Below are 20459 nucleotides of genomic sequence, written 5' to 3' on the forward strand. Positions count from 1 at the left end.
GAGACATCAGGCTCGCACCCAGAAGCTCAGCTGACCGTTTGGGGAATCTGGAAAAAGAAGGTATGAACAGAGAAAAACATCTAAGATCCCATGATCTTTTGATTTAACTGCAGTTCAGTCGGAGCTGACAAGCACGCCATGGACAGATGATGTTTTGTTGAACTGAATAACGGTAGGATATGAAGGGATGTGGTTGGAGAATATTGGCACCGGCTGAAGGTAAATGTGTTCGCCAAGCGCCTGCGGCGAATTTATTTCGGTTGTTCACACCGTGCTATTATTAATTACTTTTTCTTATTATTCGATTTTAATTCAAGCTATAAATCAGTGATGCCCGCAGTCGTGCAAATTAATTGGCTCTGCCAGCAAAAAGCTAATTGTTGCGTGTTCCTAGCAAATAATACCAATTATACAGACTATATGCATCGAATGCTAATAATGCCAGGCAATTATATTCCCACATCTTCTACCTGTGCGCTTTCAATGCCAGTGTCAGATAGATAGGCTTTAATTGCACTGTGTGTGTGTGTGTGTGTGTGTGTGTGTGTGTGTGTGTGTGTGTGTGTGTGTGTGTGTGTGTGTGTGTGTGTGTGTGTGTGTGTGAGAGAGAGAGAGCGTGCGTGCGTGCGCGCGTGCTTGTTGCCCATTATGTAAGTGTGTCATTAAACTAGCCTGTTGTTCCACCAAAGATTGTCATGTTGATCACTGTGTCTTACACCTTGCATCAGATTTGAAATCTTGCATACAAACGAGGCAATAGCTATTCCATTCCCGTAGGTCTACTGTACGTGCATTGATGGTTAACAGGGAAGGGGCTGTTTGATGTGAGATGGCATCTGTCTACTTTGCACATGATGTGACTTTCGATAAATCAGTCAGTATAGTACCTTTTTACCATGCAAGCAGGGGCTGGTTACACATGGAGGCGATATTAAACGTGGATCACTGGCTGGTATTATGCTTTTTTTTCTGTCAAAGCCTATATAAACACTGAAGATTGTCTGTGACAAGAGACAGAGATGAGTGGGAGGGGGGGGGCTACTATGCAGAAGTACAGCATGTTGTAGTGTGTGATCTCATCTGCAGGGGTGTGTCTGTGGGATGTGTCCCTAATCCTAAGAGTGATGCCCTAGTTAGTTATAGTGCTGTTGTTTGTCTGTTTTTGTGTGTTTGATGTGATTCACTAATGGCTTATTCATCCGTGAGCTGCTAGGAGCAGTGTGTGTGTGTGTGTGTGTGTGTGTGTGTGTGTGTGTGTGTGTGTGTGTGTGTGTGTGTGTGTGTGTGTGTGTGTGTGTGTGTGTGTGTGTGTGTGTGTGTGTGTGTGTGTGAGAGAGGTCTATTCTTATTCCACTGGGTTGTATGTGGATGATGTATGTTTTTTCTGGATGCATAGTAGCTCTACTTTGAGCGTCACATGTGTGTGCTTACATGGGGCTGCACACACACACACACACACACACACACACACACACACACACACACACACACACATACACACACAGTCCTTCCGTGCGGTGCGCTCTCTGTGGATCAAGCAGGAGTCAGCAGCTGTCCACTCCTTTCTTGTGTATTAGCACACACACACACACACACACACACACACACACACACACACACACACACACACACACGTCAGAAACCACACCACACATGTACCCTGAGCTCCTGCACTTGCCCAGAAACAGACATCTGAGGGTGTCAGCAGCTCCTATCTCAAATGTGACGTGATTCAGAAGACAGTGTGCACACATTCATTCAGCTATCAGCTACAACACAGAAACACAAATGCAGTAGTAACGTTGGTGTACAAGGACCTTCTGTCTCCAAAAACATCTTTGCTGGATCTTCACACAGATTTGATCACTGATCATCATGACAATGTTATTTTTGAATGGTTTGGGTGTCAAGAAATATTTGCTCCATATTGAATAATCGAGAACAAATAGGTGTTGATTACAGCACTAGTTCTCAAAGTGGGGTGGGGTCCCCGGCAAAATGATGAACAGTTTAAACTCTTAAGCCCTATTATATTTTTCGGTGGTCTACAGCCATTATCAATTTGGGGGTCCATGACAAGAGAATGTTTGAGAACCGACTAGATTACAGTAATGACTAAAGTGAAACTGAGGCATATAACAATGTTTTATCACATGTAACAGAAAATGATCGTTGACATCTCCTTAACAGTCATCCAATGACAGTATGTGTACTGTATTATTGTGTGTGACATTAGGAGACTAGACAGAATGGAGCAGACGCTCCCCAACTCATTCATTCAATATTAATGAATGGCCCATGTGAGGAAGCTGGCTGATTCTTTCTGTCTCTGCTTTTTAGAGGCACTCAGGGCCAAACCTTTGTGGGTGTGTCTCGTGTGTGTGTGTGTGTGTGTGTGAGTGTGAGTGTGAGTGCACGTGCGTGAAAGCAGCTGGTCACAGGGTGAGTGAAACACGCTGCCTGGTGGTGGGTATTTGTCTAGCACACTGACAGAGCGTGCGTGCGTGCGCGTTCACGCCCTATATGCACATGCAGACACATACAGAAATATTTTCTATTATAATGAATTGCATATCGCTGCTGTCAGTTGAAAAGCTTGTATGTCCAAAACTGTTACTTTTCACTTTCACTTAAAAATGTAAATTAGCAAAAATAGACGATCTACAAGCTCACCAACGCATCGCAATGCGACACGTTGTGAGCTTGTAGATCGGCTATTTTTGTGCGTGCGTGCGTGCGTGCGTGCGTGCGTGCGTGGTTGCACTTGTGTTTCTATTGTTTTGAGTCCTGAGCGTCCACACAAGGATGCAAAGTTGAATACAATTACTGTAGGAGTACAGATCAGGGGTCATAAAATCAATCTAGCCCAAATGGAAATCAATATACCATCCTCACAGTCCCAAGTATATAAATTGATGTGTGCGTGGGTGTGAGTCTGCTTTCATTTAGACGTGTTGCTGTTTGAAATGTATGAGAGCTTGATATTAATTTCCTCCGGCTTCAGCTTGATTCAAAGACTACCAAAGCTAGAGACTATGGCCTTCGCTCTCTTTCTCTGCCTCCCTGTTCCCACACACACAGTCAGCTGTGTGGGTTTGGCCCGAGCTAACTGGAAAATAGCAACAGCAGTGTTTTGAGACTTTAAATATCAGTTATAGAGTCCAGGTTTTCACTTCCGTTCCCTCCCTACCTCCCTCTCTCGCTCTCTCTCTCTCCCTGTCAATCTCCCTTTTCAAGTTCCCCTCTTCCTTCAAGAACACATGGTGCTGTGTGTCTGTTGTTTGATTAAAAAAACGAATTTGATATTTTCTTTGTTTTTCTTTTCTTTCATTTCATTTCCTGGCTCTCCTTCCAGTCAGATAAAGCTCTATGTGTCAGTACTAGTAGGTAGAGAAAAGCCACAGAGAGCATTGATGCTATTTTTGCATGTAGATTGCTATTTCTGCTTCTTTTTTTTTTACATTTTCACCTATAAGGTCATACCCAAAATAGGGACGCCCGATTGAAAGTAATCGGAATATGTCCCAAAGCCAGCGTTAACTAGAGGAATATATTTCATCGGGTGTCAGGCCTGCTGTTAGAATAAATCTCGATGCCTTTCTAAGAGGAATAGAAATCATCAGGGAGCCAAGATGGCATCACACTGGATTAGAGGTGAGTGGCTTTCTGCAAACAGGGGAGTGGACGGCAGAGCTGACTTTGTGGTTTGTCCATCTGAGCGGAGATACAGTACTGCTGACAGGGAGTAGCTAAAGAGGTGTGAGCTATACATCACAGTCACCTACAGAACGCCAGTTTTTCAAAGAGTGGATTGGCACCCGCAATTGGGACGTGAATTACATGTTCTGTCAGGGTCATTGGCCGATTCAATAGACTACAGCAGGGGTCTTCAATGTTTTCAGGCCAAGGACCCCCTAGCTGAGAGAGAGATGAAGCAGGGACCCCCTACTCTATATTGTATAAAATTGTGTTTCAGATTAAAGTTTTTTTTTAATACTTAGTCTGTTCTTTTTTCCCTCTACACCTATACGTCTCGCGCGAGGCGTTGAGAGCTATTTTTGGCTAATGTTCCCCTCAGAAAAGGAATTCTATGGTTCAAGTGGTTCATGTAAAAAACTAAATACTATCACACAAAGATTTGGCGGACCCCCTATAGTAGGCCTGAAGACCCCCTAGGGGTCCCGGACCCCCTGTTGAAGACCCCTGGACTAATTAAAATTGGGTCTGTACCATAAAGAGATAAATGAGGTGCAAACTTGCCAAGATATACTGTAGCTGCAGATGTCAGCACGGGGCCTTCAGGAAACTTTGTAGATTTTCACCCCCGGTTCTGAGTTGTATTCATGTTGAGTTTTTCACATCGTCGACCGAATGGTGGAGAGTGCATGCTGTCCCTTGACGTTCATATATGTTTGTGTTATACATTAATTACCAATGGGTAGTCCACCCGGCAAATCAGGCTGCTTTTGCTGATGTTTAGTATGCAAGGCCTTACTGTGATGTGTATTCTCATGTGATGTGTGTGTGTGTGTGTGTGTGTGTGTGTGTGTGTGTGTGTGTGTGTGTGTGTGTGTGTGTGTGTGTGTGTGTGTGTGTGTGTGTGTGTGTGTGTGTGTGTGTGTGTGTGTGTGTGTCTGTGTGTGTGTGTGTGTGTGTGTGTGTGTGCGCGTGCGCGTGCGTGCGCGTGCGCGTGTGCTGCTGCTGCTGCATGTGTGTGACTTGTGTGCGTGCATGCATGTGTGTATGAGTGTGTGCGTATGTTTCTATTCTACACAAAGGCCTTCCACTTTCCCGTTCTCATCTCCTGGGAAACCAGCCTTTTTTCCAGTTACCAGGCCTTAGGGCACATGCACATGCTGCACCCCCATTCTCTCTCTCTCTCTCTCTCTCTCTCTCTCTCTCTCTCTCTCTCTTGCTCTCTCTCTCTCTTGCTCTCTCGCTCTCGCTCTCTCTCCCCCTCCACATTGATCTTCATCTGCATCAATCCCTTTTCTTATTTCTTTCTTATTCTCTATCTGCAGACTAATCTCTGTATCTCTCTCATCTATCTATCTAATTTACACATCTGTCTGTCTGTCTGTCTGTCAAAATATGCTGAACCCAATCCTAATCTGCTATGGCAATTCAGGCCAGATCACCCCCGTGGCTACAATGCGAAATCCTGAGTGTTAATTGAACTCTGAGTATGTAGAAATGAGTTTACGGTGCACTTGGTCCAGTTTGTTCCAGTAGGGTTTGGGACGGGAAGGTGTGGCAAATTGTGAATTTATCTCCTCTCCCTCCAATCTCTCTCCTCTTTCACTCCCACCCCATTCCGCACTCTCCATATCTCTCTCTCTCTCTCTCTCGCTCTCTCTCTCTCTCTCTCTCTCTCTCTCTCTCTCTCTCTCTCTCTCACTCTCTTTCTTTCTCATTCTGTCTCTTTGACCTAATATTGAATGCCTGTGATCCTATTGTGTTCTGCAACACATTGCATACAGCCATCCATGCAGAATGCAGGCCTACATTCACGCATGCACGCACGTCGCTCGCTAGCGTGGACGTACGCACGCACACACACACACACACACACACACACACACACACACACACACACACACACACACACACACACACACACACACACACACACACACACACACACACACACACACACAGTATACACAATCTGAAGGTACACATGCTGCCTTGGTATTAGACACTGGTATTAGACATCTGGCTACCTGGCTAAAACAGGGTCCGTGACAATATCATTAACTCTTGAATCTGATACGAAAAGCTTTGTGTTGCATGTCTCGAATCAAAGCAAATGGATTCGGATGGACATTCAGTTTCTAATGGAGAAATATAAATTTTGTTAAAATGGTTTTGTTTGAAATGGTTGAGTTTCGGCATGGCTTTGGTAAGGTTAAGGTTAGGGTAAGGATCTGGGCAGGCAGTTAGATTGGTAGTTAAACATCAAACTCCTGATTCTGAGCTTGAAATTGGGTATTGGTACCGATTAAGAAGCCACGACCAACATAGTGTAGCATTTCATTGACTGATTTGTTTGCGCCTGATGCCATGACGGCACATTGAGGCAGACAACACACACCATATTTGGGTGCAGTTGCATTGGGAACTCCTTATATGGTTATGGCTGAGTCATAGTGACCTGAGTCATAGTCCGCCGGCCTGCCCGCCCGCTGCCCGGTCCTCCATTGAGCCAATTTTAACATAAGATAGCACATTTAAACAACAACGCATTTTAATGTGCTTTACATAAAACATTCAGCATTAAGACATCAAGACACAGAGCACAATAAACACAGCGTCCTGTGGTGTGCAAATGAACAAGAGAAGGGGCATCCCAAAATGCCTCAGGGCGCACACCCTGTCATTATGTTTCATTGTTATGTTATTGCATGTGTTATTGAGTTGGGAAATGGATTATATTATGTGTACATTGTTACCATGTAATATAATTTATTCATAATTGATTTGATATGTGTTCATGGTGCCCATGGGTGTGGAACCCCTGGGCGATAGGGGTAGTTAATGGGAGGGAGCACATCCTCCCTTCACTTCTCTGAGAGGGAGCTTTTGTTTTAACATTTTGGCTGCAAATAAGCTTGTTTCCGCATAACGTCATTGTCATGGCACTTGCTTCAAATCTCCACTGGCCATTACAAAAAATAAAATAATAATAATTCATAATTTGCTTACATTTTCTCCAAAGTCATTAATATAAACCGTTACCAAATACCTCTATAATTAATCAATGTTAACTAAACATAATTGCGCGGATAATGAATCATGGACATCCTTTTCTTCAGGGACTATTTTCGGCTCGACTTTTCAAATCCGTCCGTACTTTAAAATGCATTAAACCGCAACGATAAATTGACTGATGAGCTTCAACTTTCAATGAGCTAGCCACCTTCAAACCTGGTGTCCCTATTTTGGGTATGTCATTACAGACTTTCTGTCTGTAAAACAGACAGGCAGAATGACAGACATAGTCCATGGGTCCAAAATCTATGAGGACTGGGATGGACGGACGGACGGACGGACGGATAGATAGATAGATAGATAGATAATATGTGTCCAATAATATTGAACGCTTTCTCAGTCTCAGTTTTCTATATGATCTTTGGGAGGAGACCCGCCATTTGTATGTATATTAAGAGGCCTTTTGTGTTTTCCACTCCTCAGCCTTCTCACAGCACACTGAGAATCTGTCTTAGTCATGTGGGTAATACATTTGTGAATTATAGATCCGCTTTTCCACACTTAATAATTCATAGTGCTGGCTGACACACTAAAAGCTTAGAGAAAGTTTTCTTTGCTTCCACAGCTAAAGAGACAGATCAGAAACGGCAATGCGTGTCTCAGCAGAAGTGCTCACCATTCGTGTTACAGGCACTGACCACACCTTAGACTGAACAATGCCTGGACTGACCACCCCTTGGTTTTGCATAATGATGACTGCCACCTATGGCCATTGTACAGCAGCCACTTTCTGTACCTGATTGTAAGCTTTAGCTTGAAGTTCTTCCTTCAAACATCTCTCTTGCTTTCTTTCCTTCTCTCTCTCTCTCTCTCTCTCTCTCTCTCTCTCTCTCTCTCTCTCTCTCTCTCTCTCTCTCTCTCTCTCTCTCTAAATTGTCTGTTGCTCCTAAATGGACTAGGACCGTTCCAATCCATACTTTTTAGCCGTCTTGTGTACTGTATTCTAATTTCTGTAATACATGTTGGTTTTAGGTTTGTGGGGATAGTCATGGTGATAAGGGTTATCCTTGTCATGCTAATACATTGTTTATGATGACATATACATACTGTTCACGGTAAAATCCTCTGAGTTCATTTATCCAAATTTGAAGCTACGGTTACTTTAGTACATTGTCAGAGTTAGATTAATACTCTCTGAACTCATATGTATTGTTTTTTTCTGTGTGTAGGACTATGGCTGCCAACGCAGGGTCCATGCGTATTCTCATTAAGGGAGGGAAGGTGGTTAATGATGACTTCACCCAGGAAGCTGATGTCTACATAGAGAATGGCATCATTCAGCAGGTAGGTGATCATGAATGCACTGAAACATATGTTCACACTGTACACTTGCATAGATATCGTAGCTGTCGGGTGGAAACCTCATCTATGTCCAAAACTGTTACTTTTCAAGATTCAAATTCAAAAGCAGCAACAAAATAGCAGATCTACAAGCTCCAAACGTGTCACGATGCGACGCGTTTTGAGATACATCTATTTGCGCTACTTTTGTGTGGCATTAATTTACGAAAAAAAACATGCAAATTATAAACATGGAGATACAAGGTTTCTACCTGACAGTGACGATATGCACTACACGCCGGACACAAATTTGCTCTTGTGCAACCACACGCACCCACACACATTTTTTACACACAGAGTGAAAACACAAGTTTTCATGCTCAAGTTTTCAAAGGCAAGAAAAGTTTATTTATAGCACCTTTCAACAAGGCAATTCAAAGTGCTTCACATAAAATAATTAAACAATAAGACATGAAGACACATCGTACAAATGACATTTGGAATATAATCATGTAAGTTAAAACAAAACAGAACAACAGGAGAATAAAACAACACTGAATGACATTCTCTTTATTCTTCTACAGTGCTTTAGTTTAAACGCAGTGCTACACTATGATATATTTATGTCACTTACATAAAATAAAAGAGAAAGACTTGACACTACGTCATATTAACGTTTCCTTGTGGGCGGAAGGATAGTGGACAGTGGTGTCACAAACGTAACATGCCCATATATGGGGATACAGTAGAGTACATGGTAGTTGAAGGATAATGCAAGCACATCCGAGTGAATTTCGACGGGTGCTGGATAAAAGAGTCAAGTTCAAGGATACAAAAAAATATCCGCAAACCATCTTGAATGCTCCCACTGTGTATGAATCAAGCAAACAACGTTTCGACCTCAGAGGTCTTTATCTAGCCTGGCATGGCCAGACTTATATCACTGCGTAGATATTAGTCTAGAATCTCTGTGTGGAACCTGCATTTCCAATTGGGGGCAGATTTAAAAAAAATGCCTCTGCTGATAAACCCGCCCCATATTTGCATACTGGGCCCTGATTGGTGCCCCACAACTTTGGGGGCAGGGAAATCCAATCACAACCGAGCGGGGCCTGACCTAATCTGCCGAGGGCATTTTTTTTTTCACGTTGGCAGATTCGTCTAGTTACCATGGCTAGTCTTTATCAGGCTCATGAATGGACCTCATGGACATTTTTGATACGGTACATGCCCATATGGGGTTATGGGGATCTCTAGATTTTCAGGCTGCTATGCACTTCAAATCTAGTATAAGGGCATATATCGTTGCTGTCGGGTAGAAATCTCTTATCTCCATATTCTAACTTTTTGTGTTTTTTCGTAAATGAATGCACTACTTGATCATACTACAGTGTCACACAAAAGCATCAAAAGTAGCAGATATACAAGCTCGAGCTTGTATATCTCAAGCTTTTGAGCTTGTAGGTGTGCTACTTTTGCTACTTTTGAATTTGAATCCTGTTTGAATCCAGTTTCGGACATACTGTATGAGGTTTCCACCCGACAGAGACGATATATAAGGGCACACACTTTAAATCTATTTTAAATATAAGAGCAAAGTAAACAAACTCAGACGAACACAGAGGATGATTGTGTGTGGCACACCTATAGTAAAGATGGCTGATAATGCATTGTCAGGGAAACACTACTGACGCATGTCATCCGTGGAAGGCGTGTGAGAGCAGGAAATGAATGAAAGTTCATCTCCACCGCCACTCCACATGTTCTGCCCAATCATTTTGCATTCGCCATGGCAACACGTCCGCTTTCCCACACTGGTCTCCATGACAACAGTATCAAATGTTCCGTCAGGCACATTAACTGCCATCTTAAGTACCTAATCAGCCAGCCATTCAGAAAGGATTACTTGAATGGAGACTGCGGGTTACAATTTACAATTTACAGTTTAGAACTGAGAGGCATTTAGCAGATACTCTTATCCGGAGCAAATTACACAGTGCAAGGTTGGTGTAAACCAGTGTGTCCCAAACACAGGGTCTGTGACACATTTTGGGTCACAGACCCGTTTTTATGGGTGCCAAGTAAATAGCCGTCGAAAAATATTTTGAAAATATTTTGTGCCAGGGAAAAAATGCAGAAAAATGTAATAAGGCTTAAAGGGGAATTTTGCCCCACGGTTTTCTTACCTTTTATATGATGTTATGATATCCTAGGATGAATGGTACAGTAGAAACTCGATCCCGGGTCCGCCACAGCTAAAAACACGTGCAAATAGGCGCTAGATAGCTCTGGTTCAGAGCGTTAGTGAGTTCCCTCTAACGCTCTGGAAGACCCCTCGCTCTGCGCATGTACAAGGAATTCCACTGTCCTGCCAGCGTTCAACTATAGTGAAAATAAACAAAACCATTTCGCTACTCACCGAAGCAAAGGCTGTTTTGTGTTGTTGAAAGTCTATTCTCGGAATGCGCAAGCCTCTCAGCACCCCACCTACTCTGTAAAATACACTTTTTGGGCAGAAAATAAAATATGTCAGCGAAACTGAAATTATTCGTATTTACTCCACAGTGCCCTCTACATTTTGGTTAATGGTAAGTTCAAATCCCCCAGATCGGTAGAGGCACTGTGGAGTAAATACAAATAATGTCCGTCTCGCTGACATATTTTATTTTCTGCCCAAAAAGTGTATTTTACAGAGTAGGTGGGGTGCTGAGAGGCTTGCGCATTCCGAGAATAGACTTTCAACAACACAAAACAGCCTTTGCTTCGGTGATTAGCGAAATGGTTTTGTTTATTTTCACTATAGTTGAACGCTGGCAGGACAGTGGAATTCCTTGTACATGCGCAGAGCGAGGGGTCTTCCAGAGCGTTATAGGGAACTCACTAACGCTCTGAACCAGAGCTAGGCGCTAGATTGCATATTTTGATAGCTTTTTTTTTTTAATCTCGAGATTGAAATCTCATCTAGCGAGACTTCCGGTGGGGCGCATTCAAGACAATCACGTTGCATAGTGTTCTGTCACTATATATGAACATCAGATCTCTCTCTCTCAAAAAAGAAAAAAGCTATCAAAATATGCGATCTAGCGCAAGGCCTACAAGGCGCACGTTTTTAGCTGTGGCGGACCCGGGATCGAGTTATGACTAGTTATAACTATGACAAGTTATGGCTACTGTACCATTCATCCAAGGATATCATAACATCATAGAAAAGGTAAGAAAACTGTGGGGCAAAATTCACGCTTAAGTGTTAAGGCCAATATATGCTCCTTCCGACATCCAAACTTTCCTTCAGAAAGGGAGGTGAAATAACTAACAACTTACATAATTCCGAACTTCTGATGGGCAGGCTCAGAACTGTCTCAGAAGTTTTGCATCACCAGATGTCCGGACTCTGAACTCTGTTCAGAAAGTCTGTCCGAACCCCAACATCGGAAGGAGCATGTATTGGCCTTTTTACTGTTACTCATTTTGTTGGGGATCCCTGGAACCCCCTCAAGGACCCCTGGGCGTCCCCAGGCCCCACGTTGAGAAACAGTGCTTAAAATAACTGTTGCTGTGTCACTGACAAATTAACAGCTGCCTGTGTTGATATTTGATAATTAAATTGAAACTGAATTGAGCCCCTATGGGAATCTACATTCTGTTCATTGAAAATGCGTGGTTCAGATACAAGGATGAGTACGGCTGGGTAACGGTTTGTTTTTCCATCCCTGACAGGTGGGAAAAGAGCTGATGATTCCGGGCGGGGCCAAGGTGATTGACGCGTCGGGAAAGCTGGTGTTGCCGGGCGGAATAGACACCAGCGTGCATCTGCAGGACAGCTTCATGAACGCTACCATCCAGGATGACTTTTACAGCGGTACCAAGGTACGCACGCACGCACGCACGCACGCACGCACGCACGCACGCACGCACGCACGCACGCACGCACGCACGCACGCACACACACACACACACACACACACACACACACACACACACACACACACACACACAGGGAGACAGTGGTCTGTGTTGTGACTGGAGCAGTCAACATGCCTGTGTTAATGTTACTGCATGATAGGAATCCAGAGACAGCTGTCATACACAGCAACACAATCCTCTCTGGCCCGCTGTCTCTCTCTCGTGCTCTCTCCTTCTTTCCTCTCTAATGATTCTTTTCCACTACAAGAACTAAGTGGACTATGCCGTGCTATAAAATGTATTTCACAGGTTCTGGATTTGTTTCCATACGCTACGGCTCGGTTTCAGTTAAGGTTCTCAGGACCTAATTTTGTCCCTGGACAAGCGGGTGGTACCAACCCTGAGTTATGGGAACCCATAACTCAAAGCTTGTACTTTCAAAATGTTTCCAGAATAGCAAAAATAGAAGATCTACAAGCACACATTGTGAAACACACATACACAAACCAATAATCTGATATCATCTTTTGCCACTCTTCCACTGGGTGCACGAAGAGCAACACTCTACAGCTGTCACTGGGGTTCTGAATGGGTCACAAAGTGCTTGCTACCCTCCTAACTTGCCACACACACATGCACACACAGTTGTTACATGTTCATTTGTCGTGAGGTTATTAGTTAATATCCTGGACTTTGTGCCGCAGAGGTGTGTGTGTATGTGCGAGTGTGCGAGTGTGTGTGTGTGTGTGTGTGTGTGTGTGTGTGTGTGTGTGTGTGTGTGTGTGTGTGTGTGTGTGTGTGTGTGTGTGTGTGTGTGTGTGTGTGTGTGTGTGTGTGTGTGTGTGTGTGTGTGTGTGTGTGTGTGTGTGTGTGTGTGTGTGCGTGCGTGCGTGCGTGCGTGTGTGGTGGCCATTAGCAGAGTTAAAAGGGGTGTGAGTGTGGTTTCTCGCTGAGGGTCTTATGCGCTGATGGGGAGATGTTTTTAGGAAATGTCTTCTGGCACGGGTGTTGAGATACAGGCTTTGGTGTAATGGAATGGTTCTCAAATGGGGGTCCAGGGAACGCCAGGGTTCCTTGAGGGGGGTTCCAAATGGACCCTTACAGGTCTGTAACTCTGAGAGTGTACGAATGGAACCAAATGGACCCATTACGGGTCCATTTGGTTCCTTTCGTACACTCTCAGAGTTATGTCCTTGAAATTAAAAAGGTTTGAGAATCAGTGGTGTAATGGAATGCCAACACAAGTGGGGTGAGAGGAGATGGGGGATGGCGTTCTCTCCATATGCCAGCTACCCCCATCTTCCCTCTACCCCAGCCCCCCACCCCCACCCGTTGACCTCGCTGCCATGACAACTACACGCCCCCGCCCCCCCCCACCCCAACCCCACATACACCCCCGGCAGCCATGCATCCCCCCACTTTCTCAATGTGGAAATCAGAAAGCCCTCTGGTGTGTGTGTGTGTGTGTGTGTGTGTGTGTGTGTGTGTGTGTGTGTGTGTGTGTGTGTGTGTGTGTGTGTGTGTGTGTGTGTGTGTGTGTGTGTGTGTGTGTGTGTGTGTGTGTGTGTGTGTGTGTGTGTGTGTGTGTGTGTGTGTGTGTGTGTGTGTGCGTGCGTGCGTGCGTGCGTGCGTGCGTGTCTTTGTGGGTGCATGGCGTGCACACACGCTCGCCATAGACTGTGGTGGTATTGTGCGGTCTCTGTGGCGACCGGGGTTACCGTGGCGATGGCTAATGTGCAATTGTGACAAACTCTTGCCATTCCGCATCCTCTCTCTCTCTCTCTTTTTCTCTCTCTCTGTCTCTCCCTCCCTTCATCATTTTGAACACTTTGTTCTCTCTCCCAGCTCTCTCCCTCCCTCCCTCCATCACGATAGAGTGCTGTTCTGTGTCTTTCGGGCTCCACCACTACACAAACAACCACGTACGTACGGTATTATCGGGGGCACATTTTATGTAACGAGATCAAACGGAGCATCGTTGAACCCCTTGGCAAAGAAGAGAAGAGAGATGGAGTGTATCCCACTGGTTTTGTTTGTCCCACATAATTAGCCCTGGCTCGCTGTGGTATTTATAAGTAGTCTCACTGGTGAAATTAGTGAATATAGGTGGAATATTGCCTTTTTTGCTTTGAGGCTGAAGGTTGCCTTGAGAAAACAGCTTTGTCTCCCCTTCTGCTTCCCTGCAGCTTATGGCAATAAAGGAAAAAACACAATAGTGAATAGAATGGACTCGTTCATTAAAAAAACGAAACTAAACAAAAACAGCGTTTGTGCTGCTGAACTGTGAACAAGTTGTCTTGGCTGAGAGAGTAGAGAGGCAGTGAGGTGGGGGGGGGGGGGCTGTAATGTGATGTATGAGACTGTCTGATAGACTGTGATCAGAGGAGAGCTGCAGAGGTACAGTAAGCTGTCTGACACCGATAGCCTCTCCCCCTCTCTCTCTCTCTCTCTGTCTCTCTTTCCATCTCTCCCTCTATGTACCCGTTCTCTCTTGTGCGTGCTCCTGGCAATCACAGACAAGTTGCTGAGCAAGCATGCTTGATTTGAAAATACCATGTTTTGGGTGATTTGATCATCCCTACTGAATTTGATGTATGTCTTTCCATCTCATGCAGATGTCACACACACACACACACACACACACACACACACACACACACACACACACACACACACACACACACACCCACACACACACACACACACACACACACACACACACACACACACACACACACACACACACACACACACACACACAGGTCTCAGGTGTCATTCCTGAGATTACACTGGCATGGTCTGCCACCTTTCAGATATAGGTCTAGCTCATCTCATCCTACACGCCATTGCTTTTCCGTTTCATGTAGAATGACTGTCAACTTGTGTAGCCGTAATGGGACATTACGCTTACTACCTCTCGTGAAGGACTTGCAAAGTGGCTGTGGGGCAAATTGCAAAGTTGATTGACTGATGATACAAACATAATAGACACATGGCATTATCAATCAGAGCAATTTGACTGACAGCAATCTGACAGAAAGATTGAGAGTGGTAGACAATGAACGTGTATGAGAGAGGAAAAACACAGTACAGGGAGAAAGACAGTAGAGACGATGTGCAACTGTAATCACATGATGTTTCATGGCTCTAGATCAAGCCCCCAGAACAGCGGAGGATTATTGAAGCCACAGAAGCCTGATGACCAAATCTGGTATTGTAAGACTTCCGCATTAAGGACGCTATTAATACTGCGCTATCGTCTGAAACGCTAGAGCGCCTGCTCTATTGGCTCCAACGTTGGAGCCAATCCCGGAGGAAGTGTGTACTTCGGGTGCTTCATGCGCTTGTGCTACAATTGTGCTACAATTGCGCCACAATTCCAAGTGCTTGTCAGGTTGGGGGTTCCCAGTTCAAATATGATAATTTTGGGGGGGTCCCCAGTTCAAATATGATTATATTCGGGGGGTCCCCAGTTCAAATATGCTTATTTTGGGGTCCGCCGACTGAAAAGGTTGAGAACCACTGCTCTAGATAGATAGTAATGTCACTGCATACATCACTATTGTTATTAGCGTGTGCCTCCTGGCAGACATTTGCGCTCTACTGAGCACACCTTTCAAGTTCTCTCTTTTTTTTTCTCCTCGTGTTTTCTTTTTTTTTCTCTCCCTCCTCCTTTCAACCTTTCTCCCAACTTCCTCTTTCTCCTTCTGTTCTCCTTTCGCTTCTCTGTCTCTCTCCTCTTTGTCACTCACTGTGTGTCGACTGTCGGGGGTGTTTTAAAACACAATTTGGGGATTATGTGTCATAAGCCAGATGTGCTATAAAGTCAAATGATTACTAATAGGCTTATTTTAATTAAGTGATGATGGGTATGACATGACTGGCTTACTGTGCCCTGACAGATTGTAGACATGTAGTCAACTACAGTATAATTACACAGGCTAGTACACTACACACACAACATATGTTCATAAATGATTGATAGACATACACTGTATACATGATTATATTCCTATATTCATTGTTGACAGACTAGTTCTACACACACGCACACGCACACACACACACACACACACACACACACACACACACACACACACACACACACACACACACACACACACACACAATGTGTGTGTATTTTTTTATGCAATTATTTATTTATTCATTCAGAGACTCACTGCAGATATTTAATGCCACTCTTATTTTTGCCTCTCTTGTATTTCAACCGTGTCTCGGTTCTCGTCAGGGGACCAGAAAGGTTTATTTGATCTTAAATAGGTTTATCTATCTTAAATATTTTCTGCTAGGCGACTATTAATGAAATGTATTCTTGCCCTGGCTTTGACCCAGGGTCAGTCAAAGGTACCATTATTGTGCCTGGGGATTGGATGGTGATATAAGAGCTCCTGTCTCCAGACCCAACAGAGCCTCACTTCATAGCCTGCATACAGCTAAATCCAGAGTTTAATTTAACTCTAAGAGTGTAAAAACAGATATGTGAGGGTCAGAGTTAAATTAACACTTTGGGCTTGAGTTCCAACAGAACAGATCCTTGACTAAGCGTTCTCCCTCTGTGCTCTTCCAGTATACTGCTGTTGCTGTCACCACTGTTACCAATACCGCTGCTGCTGCTGTCGCCACCGTTACCAGTCAAATCCAACAGACCTCATTCCTCACATTTGGCAGTCTGTATTCAGCTGCTTGTGTCGATTGTTTCTATAATATTAACAGGCTAGCGTACAAGAATAAATATGCTAAGATCAGGCTTGTTGCAGTCTCAAGGCATTGATCTCTAAAGAGGCCTCCATGATCTGTACATGTCCACAGTTTGCCACAATTTGAAGCCTCTTAGTTGTCACTGATAGAGAGATAGGGAGAGCGAGACAGAGACAGAGAGAGTTGCAGATGCAGGGAAGGGACACGGCTTGGATGAAAGATGTTCCAGGCAGCTGACAGCTCCTTCCTTCCAGCTTGGCACAGCAAAGCACAGTCTAGCCTCACATCTTCTCTCTTCTCTGAGACATGCACGGAAACAGACGGGTGTATCGTGCCCCCACACTACTCTGTCTGTCTGTCTGAATGTCGGTCTGTCTTTTCACACAATATCTTTCACGTCTGTCTTTCTGTGCTTTCGGACTGCTCGCCTGGCAGTACATTTTAATTAAAGGCATGCAGGTAGACAGTGTATGTTGAGTCAGTAAATTCTCATCACGGCAGGAACATGTCAGCTGGTTCCATGCCCTCCATTGCTATCACACCCTGACACGTGTGCACATGCATGCACACACATGCACACACGCACACGTATGTACATTCTGCATGCACGTACATTCTTCACATATACAGACACATACAAACACTGCTCACATGACTGTAGGTGCTGGCATAGAAGAGGATTCAGTCTGGTCTCTATGGAAACAGATACGTGAGACCTCGCTGGCTGAGTTAATAGTCAATCAAACACACAGTAGCCTCGGAAACCCAGCCATTTTTTTTGTTACAAAAGAAAAAAGTCTGGGGGAACGATGCAGGAACGATGGTCTTTGAAGCTTGTTATCTCCTAACCATTCAGAGTGCAGAGGGGCGTCGCTCTAAATTTGGTGACGTCAGCCTGCTCCGTGCACAGACCGGGGGGGGGGGGGGGAGGGGGGGGGGGAGGCGGGGACATAGATTGGTGAAGCAATCGGAGGACGCGCCTGCTCCGGGCGCCTGGGTTTGGATCCGCCCTTCGAGACCATGGATTGCTCTCGTTCTCTCAGTCTAAACACACAGAGGCAACACCCTGTCTGGAGGAATGACACAGTCTCAGTGACACACAGATGGACAGAAGATAGAGGACAAGAAAGCACGGTGGAATCTACTCACACATGTACATTTTCATCCAAAATGTGAATAGAAAGTCTTACAAATCAGTATTTGAGAATGGATGTTTTATCATTAGTAAACGTGCTGTGGTTTCACATACTGTAAACATTATGGATTATTTTAATTGAAAGTATGATCAACCAGAGAGAGAGAGAGAGAGAGAGAGAGAGAGAGAGAGAGAGAGAGAGAGAGAGAGAGAGAGAGAGAGAGAGAGAGAGAGAGAGAGAGAGAGAGAGAGAGAGAGAGAGAGAGAGAGAGAGAGAGAGAGAGAGAGAGAGAGAGAGAGAGAGAGAGAGAGAGAGAGAGAGAGAGAGAGAGAGAGAGAGAGAGAGAGAGAGAGAGAGAGAGAGAGAGGGGGAAGTGATGAAATAAGGCAGAAACAGGCACAACACAAGTCTTTTCTCAATCTCTCCAGTCATCTCCCCGTCCTCACATTCAACAAAAGTGTAAAAGGTTTCTCCCCCCGATTTCGTCTAAATCCAATGTCTTTTTTACACTCATTGTGACCGTTGCGATGTGTAAACGTGTGCTTGGCTGTGTGATTTTAGAGAGAGGGAGAGAGATTGAGGGAGAAATAGGAGGCTTGGGAGGTACGGTAGGCATGGATGAGCAGTAGTCATGGTTACACGCAAGTGCCATCTACCATTTGTCTAAAGCCAAGCAGAGGCACCTCGACCACTCCCTCCCTCTTCGTCCATTTTACCTCTCTGTCCTCCTCCTCTCCCTCCCTCTCCTCACTCCTTTTTTTCCCTCCATGATCCTCCATCTCTATCTCAGCAGCTCATAATCAGAAGATTCCCCCATAGATCTCCGGCTCCTCTTGGCTTAGTGTCCTTAAGCAAGACCACTTAAGCCCTATAAACAAATAAAGTGTTTTTAAAATCTAACTTTAAATTGTGCAAACGTGTGCATATTTGTCCTTCGCATATCTCAAGAACTGTCCGACCGATCGACTTTAAGCTCAGTGCGCGTATCGCAGAGGACCTGGAAGAGCGCGGTGCCCAGCGGGAAGCGGTGGTCCAGAACCAGAAATCCGACCAACATGACCATATACGGGCATATCAGTACTGATGCCCATATATCGGCATATACTGATGACACCAAGGATCTCCATATACTGTATGCATGCATTCCTAACTTGCATCCCAAGTAGGTCGGTGCCTGTTGCACCGGTCTAGTAGTGAAAATATTGTGATGCGTGAGGCTTATAAATCTATCTGAGATCTACTTTAGAACATTTCAGGAACGTTTTCTCCCTTCTGTCCCTTCCTCACTCCCTTCCTCCAAACTTTCCTTCCTGCCTCCTTTTTCCTTTAATCCTACATTCATTCTTGCATTCCTTCCTCCTTCCTTGCTTGTGATCGTCTATGGTCAGCATGGAAAATCTAATGCAAATCAACCCCATCTTTGCAAATGATGCCAGGTTTGCAGCTCAAGTAATTCTGTCTGTCTTGTGACATTGGTAAAGTATTTCATACTGTAAAAGAGTGTGCATAGTATTATCTCCTCGACTGTACCACGGCACAAACTCTCTCTCACCACCGTACCTTTTTTATTGTGTAAAAAATACATATTTAGCCATCAGACAGAATGCCCCCGCCCATTGTAAAAAAGATTGCGAAAATTGCTCAAACTATAGAAAGCAGTAAATGAAAAAAAAAAAAAACATCTTTTATTTACTTTAATTACAAGCTAAAATATAAACCTTGGTTGTAAAAAAACAAAGTTGTCCTTTAAAATCAATAAGGTTTTAATAAATTGATTAAATCAATTTGTTCAATTAAGTATTGCACCCGTATTTCTGATGGCCATGTATAGTGGTCGTGTGGGCTGTGTAAAGGAACAGGAGGGGTGGGATGTGAATAAAGCTGAGAGGGCAAGATGTATCACTCAATATGTGTCAACATCAACCCTAGTGGTTCTCCTGACCACGGACACAATCCCAAATCCTTGCAGGTCTCATTTGCATGCGATACACACACAAGTGCACACCCCCTTCTCTCTATTCTGTTCTCTAATAATCAATCATTCTGTCCCCCCTCTTTTCCTCTTGCTCTTTCTTTCTCTCTCTCACATTTCCTTTCTCTCATTCTTCTGCTTGCTAACTTTTCATTCTCTCTCTCTCTCTCTCTCTCTCTCTCTCTCTCTCTCTCTCTCTCTCTCTCTCTCTCTCTCTCTCTCTCTCTCTCTCTCTCTCTCTCTCTCCAGGCGGCTCTGATGGGTGGTACTACCATGGTGGTGTCCCTTGTCCTGCCTGAGCAGCACTGCTCCCTGGTGGACACCTATGATCATTGCCGCACTGTGGCCGATGCCAAGGCCTGCTGCGACTACGCTCTGCATGTGGGGGTGACCTGGTGGGGACCCAAGGTAAGGCAGAGCCAGACATGAATACAAAGCACGGGAGACAGGCGCTGTGCACAGGGTAGACACAGTGACAGGCCTGGCAGACTGGAGTGGGCCTGTCTCAAGATTCAGGATCAGCAAACAGAAAGGCATTTAGCTTTTATCTATAACAACTAACCTACAACCTCTCAGTTGTAGATCAAAGGTGCTACACAAGCTGCTCCTCATATGGCAGTTTATTCCTTTGTCCTCCTTAAATTAATTATGAAACAGCCTTTACTTTTATGAGTAAT

The 20459-nt window shown here is 44.5% G+C and overlaps 1 protein-coding gene across 1 annotated transcript in view; it reads left to right on the top strand.

Annotated features, from left to right (window-relative positions):
* The window catches only part of LOC311062671 (dihydropyrimidinase-related protein 5-like), a 32986-nt gene continuing 12527 nt past the window's right edge, over positions 1-20459 (top strand). Inside the window, exons 1-4 of the mRNA XM_084081878.1 lie at positions 1-60; positions 7941-8055; positions 11770-11919; positions 20032-20190. Coding sequence (XP_083938004.1) covers positions 7945-8055; positions 11770-11919; positions 20032-20190 — 420 coding nt within the window. The 5' untranslated portion in view covers positions 1-60; positions 7941-7944. The remainder of the gene's footprint in view (positions 61-7940; positions 8056-11769; positions 11920-20031; positions 20191-20459) is intronic.

This window comes from Gymnoscopelus microlampas (assembly GCF_963454915.1).
Source record: "Gymnoscopelus microlampas genome assembly, chromosome: 16".
Taxonomy (NCBI): domain Eukaryota; kingdom Metazoa; phylum Chordata; class Actinopteri; order Myctophiformes; family Myctophidae; genus Gymnoscopelus; species Gymnoscopelus microlampas.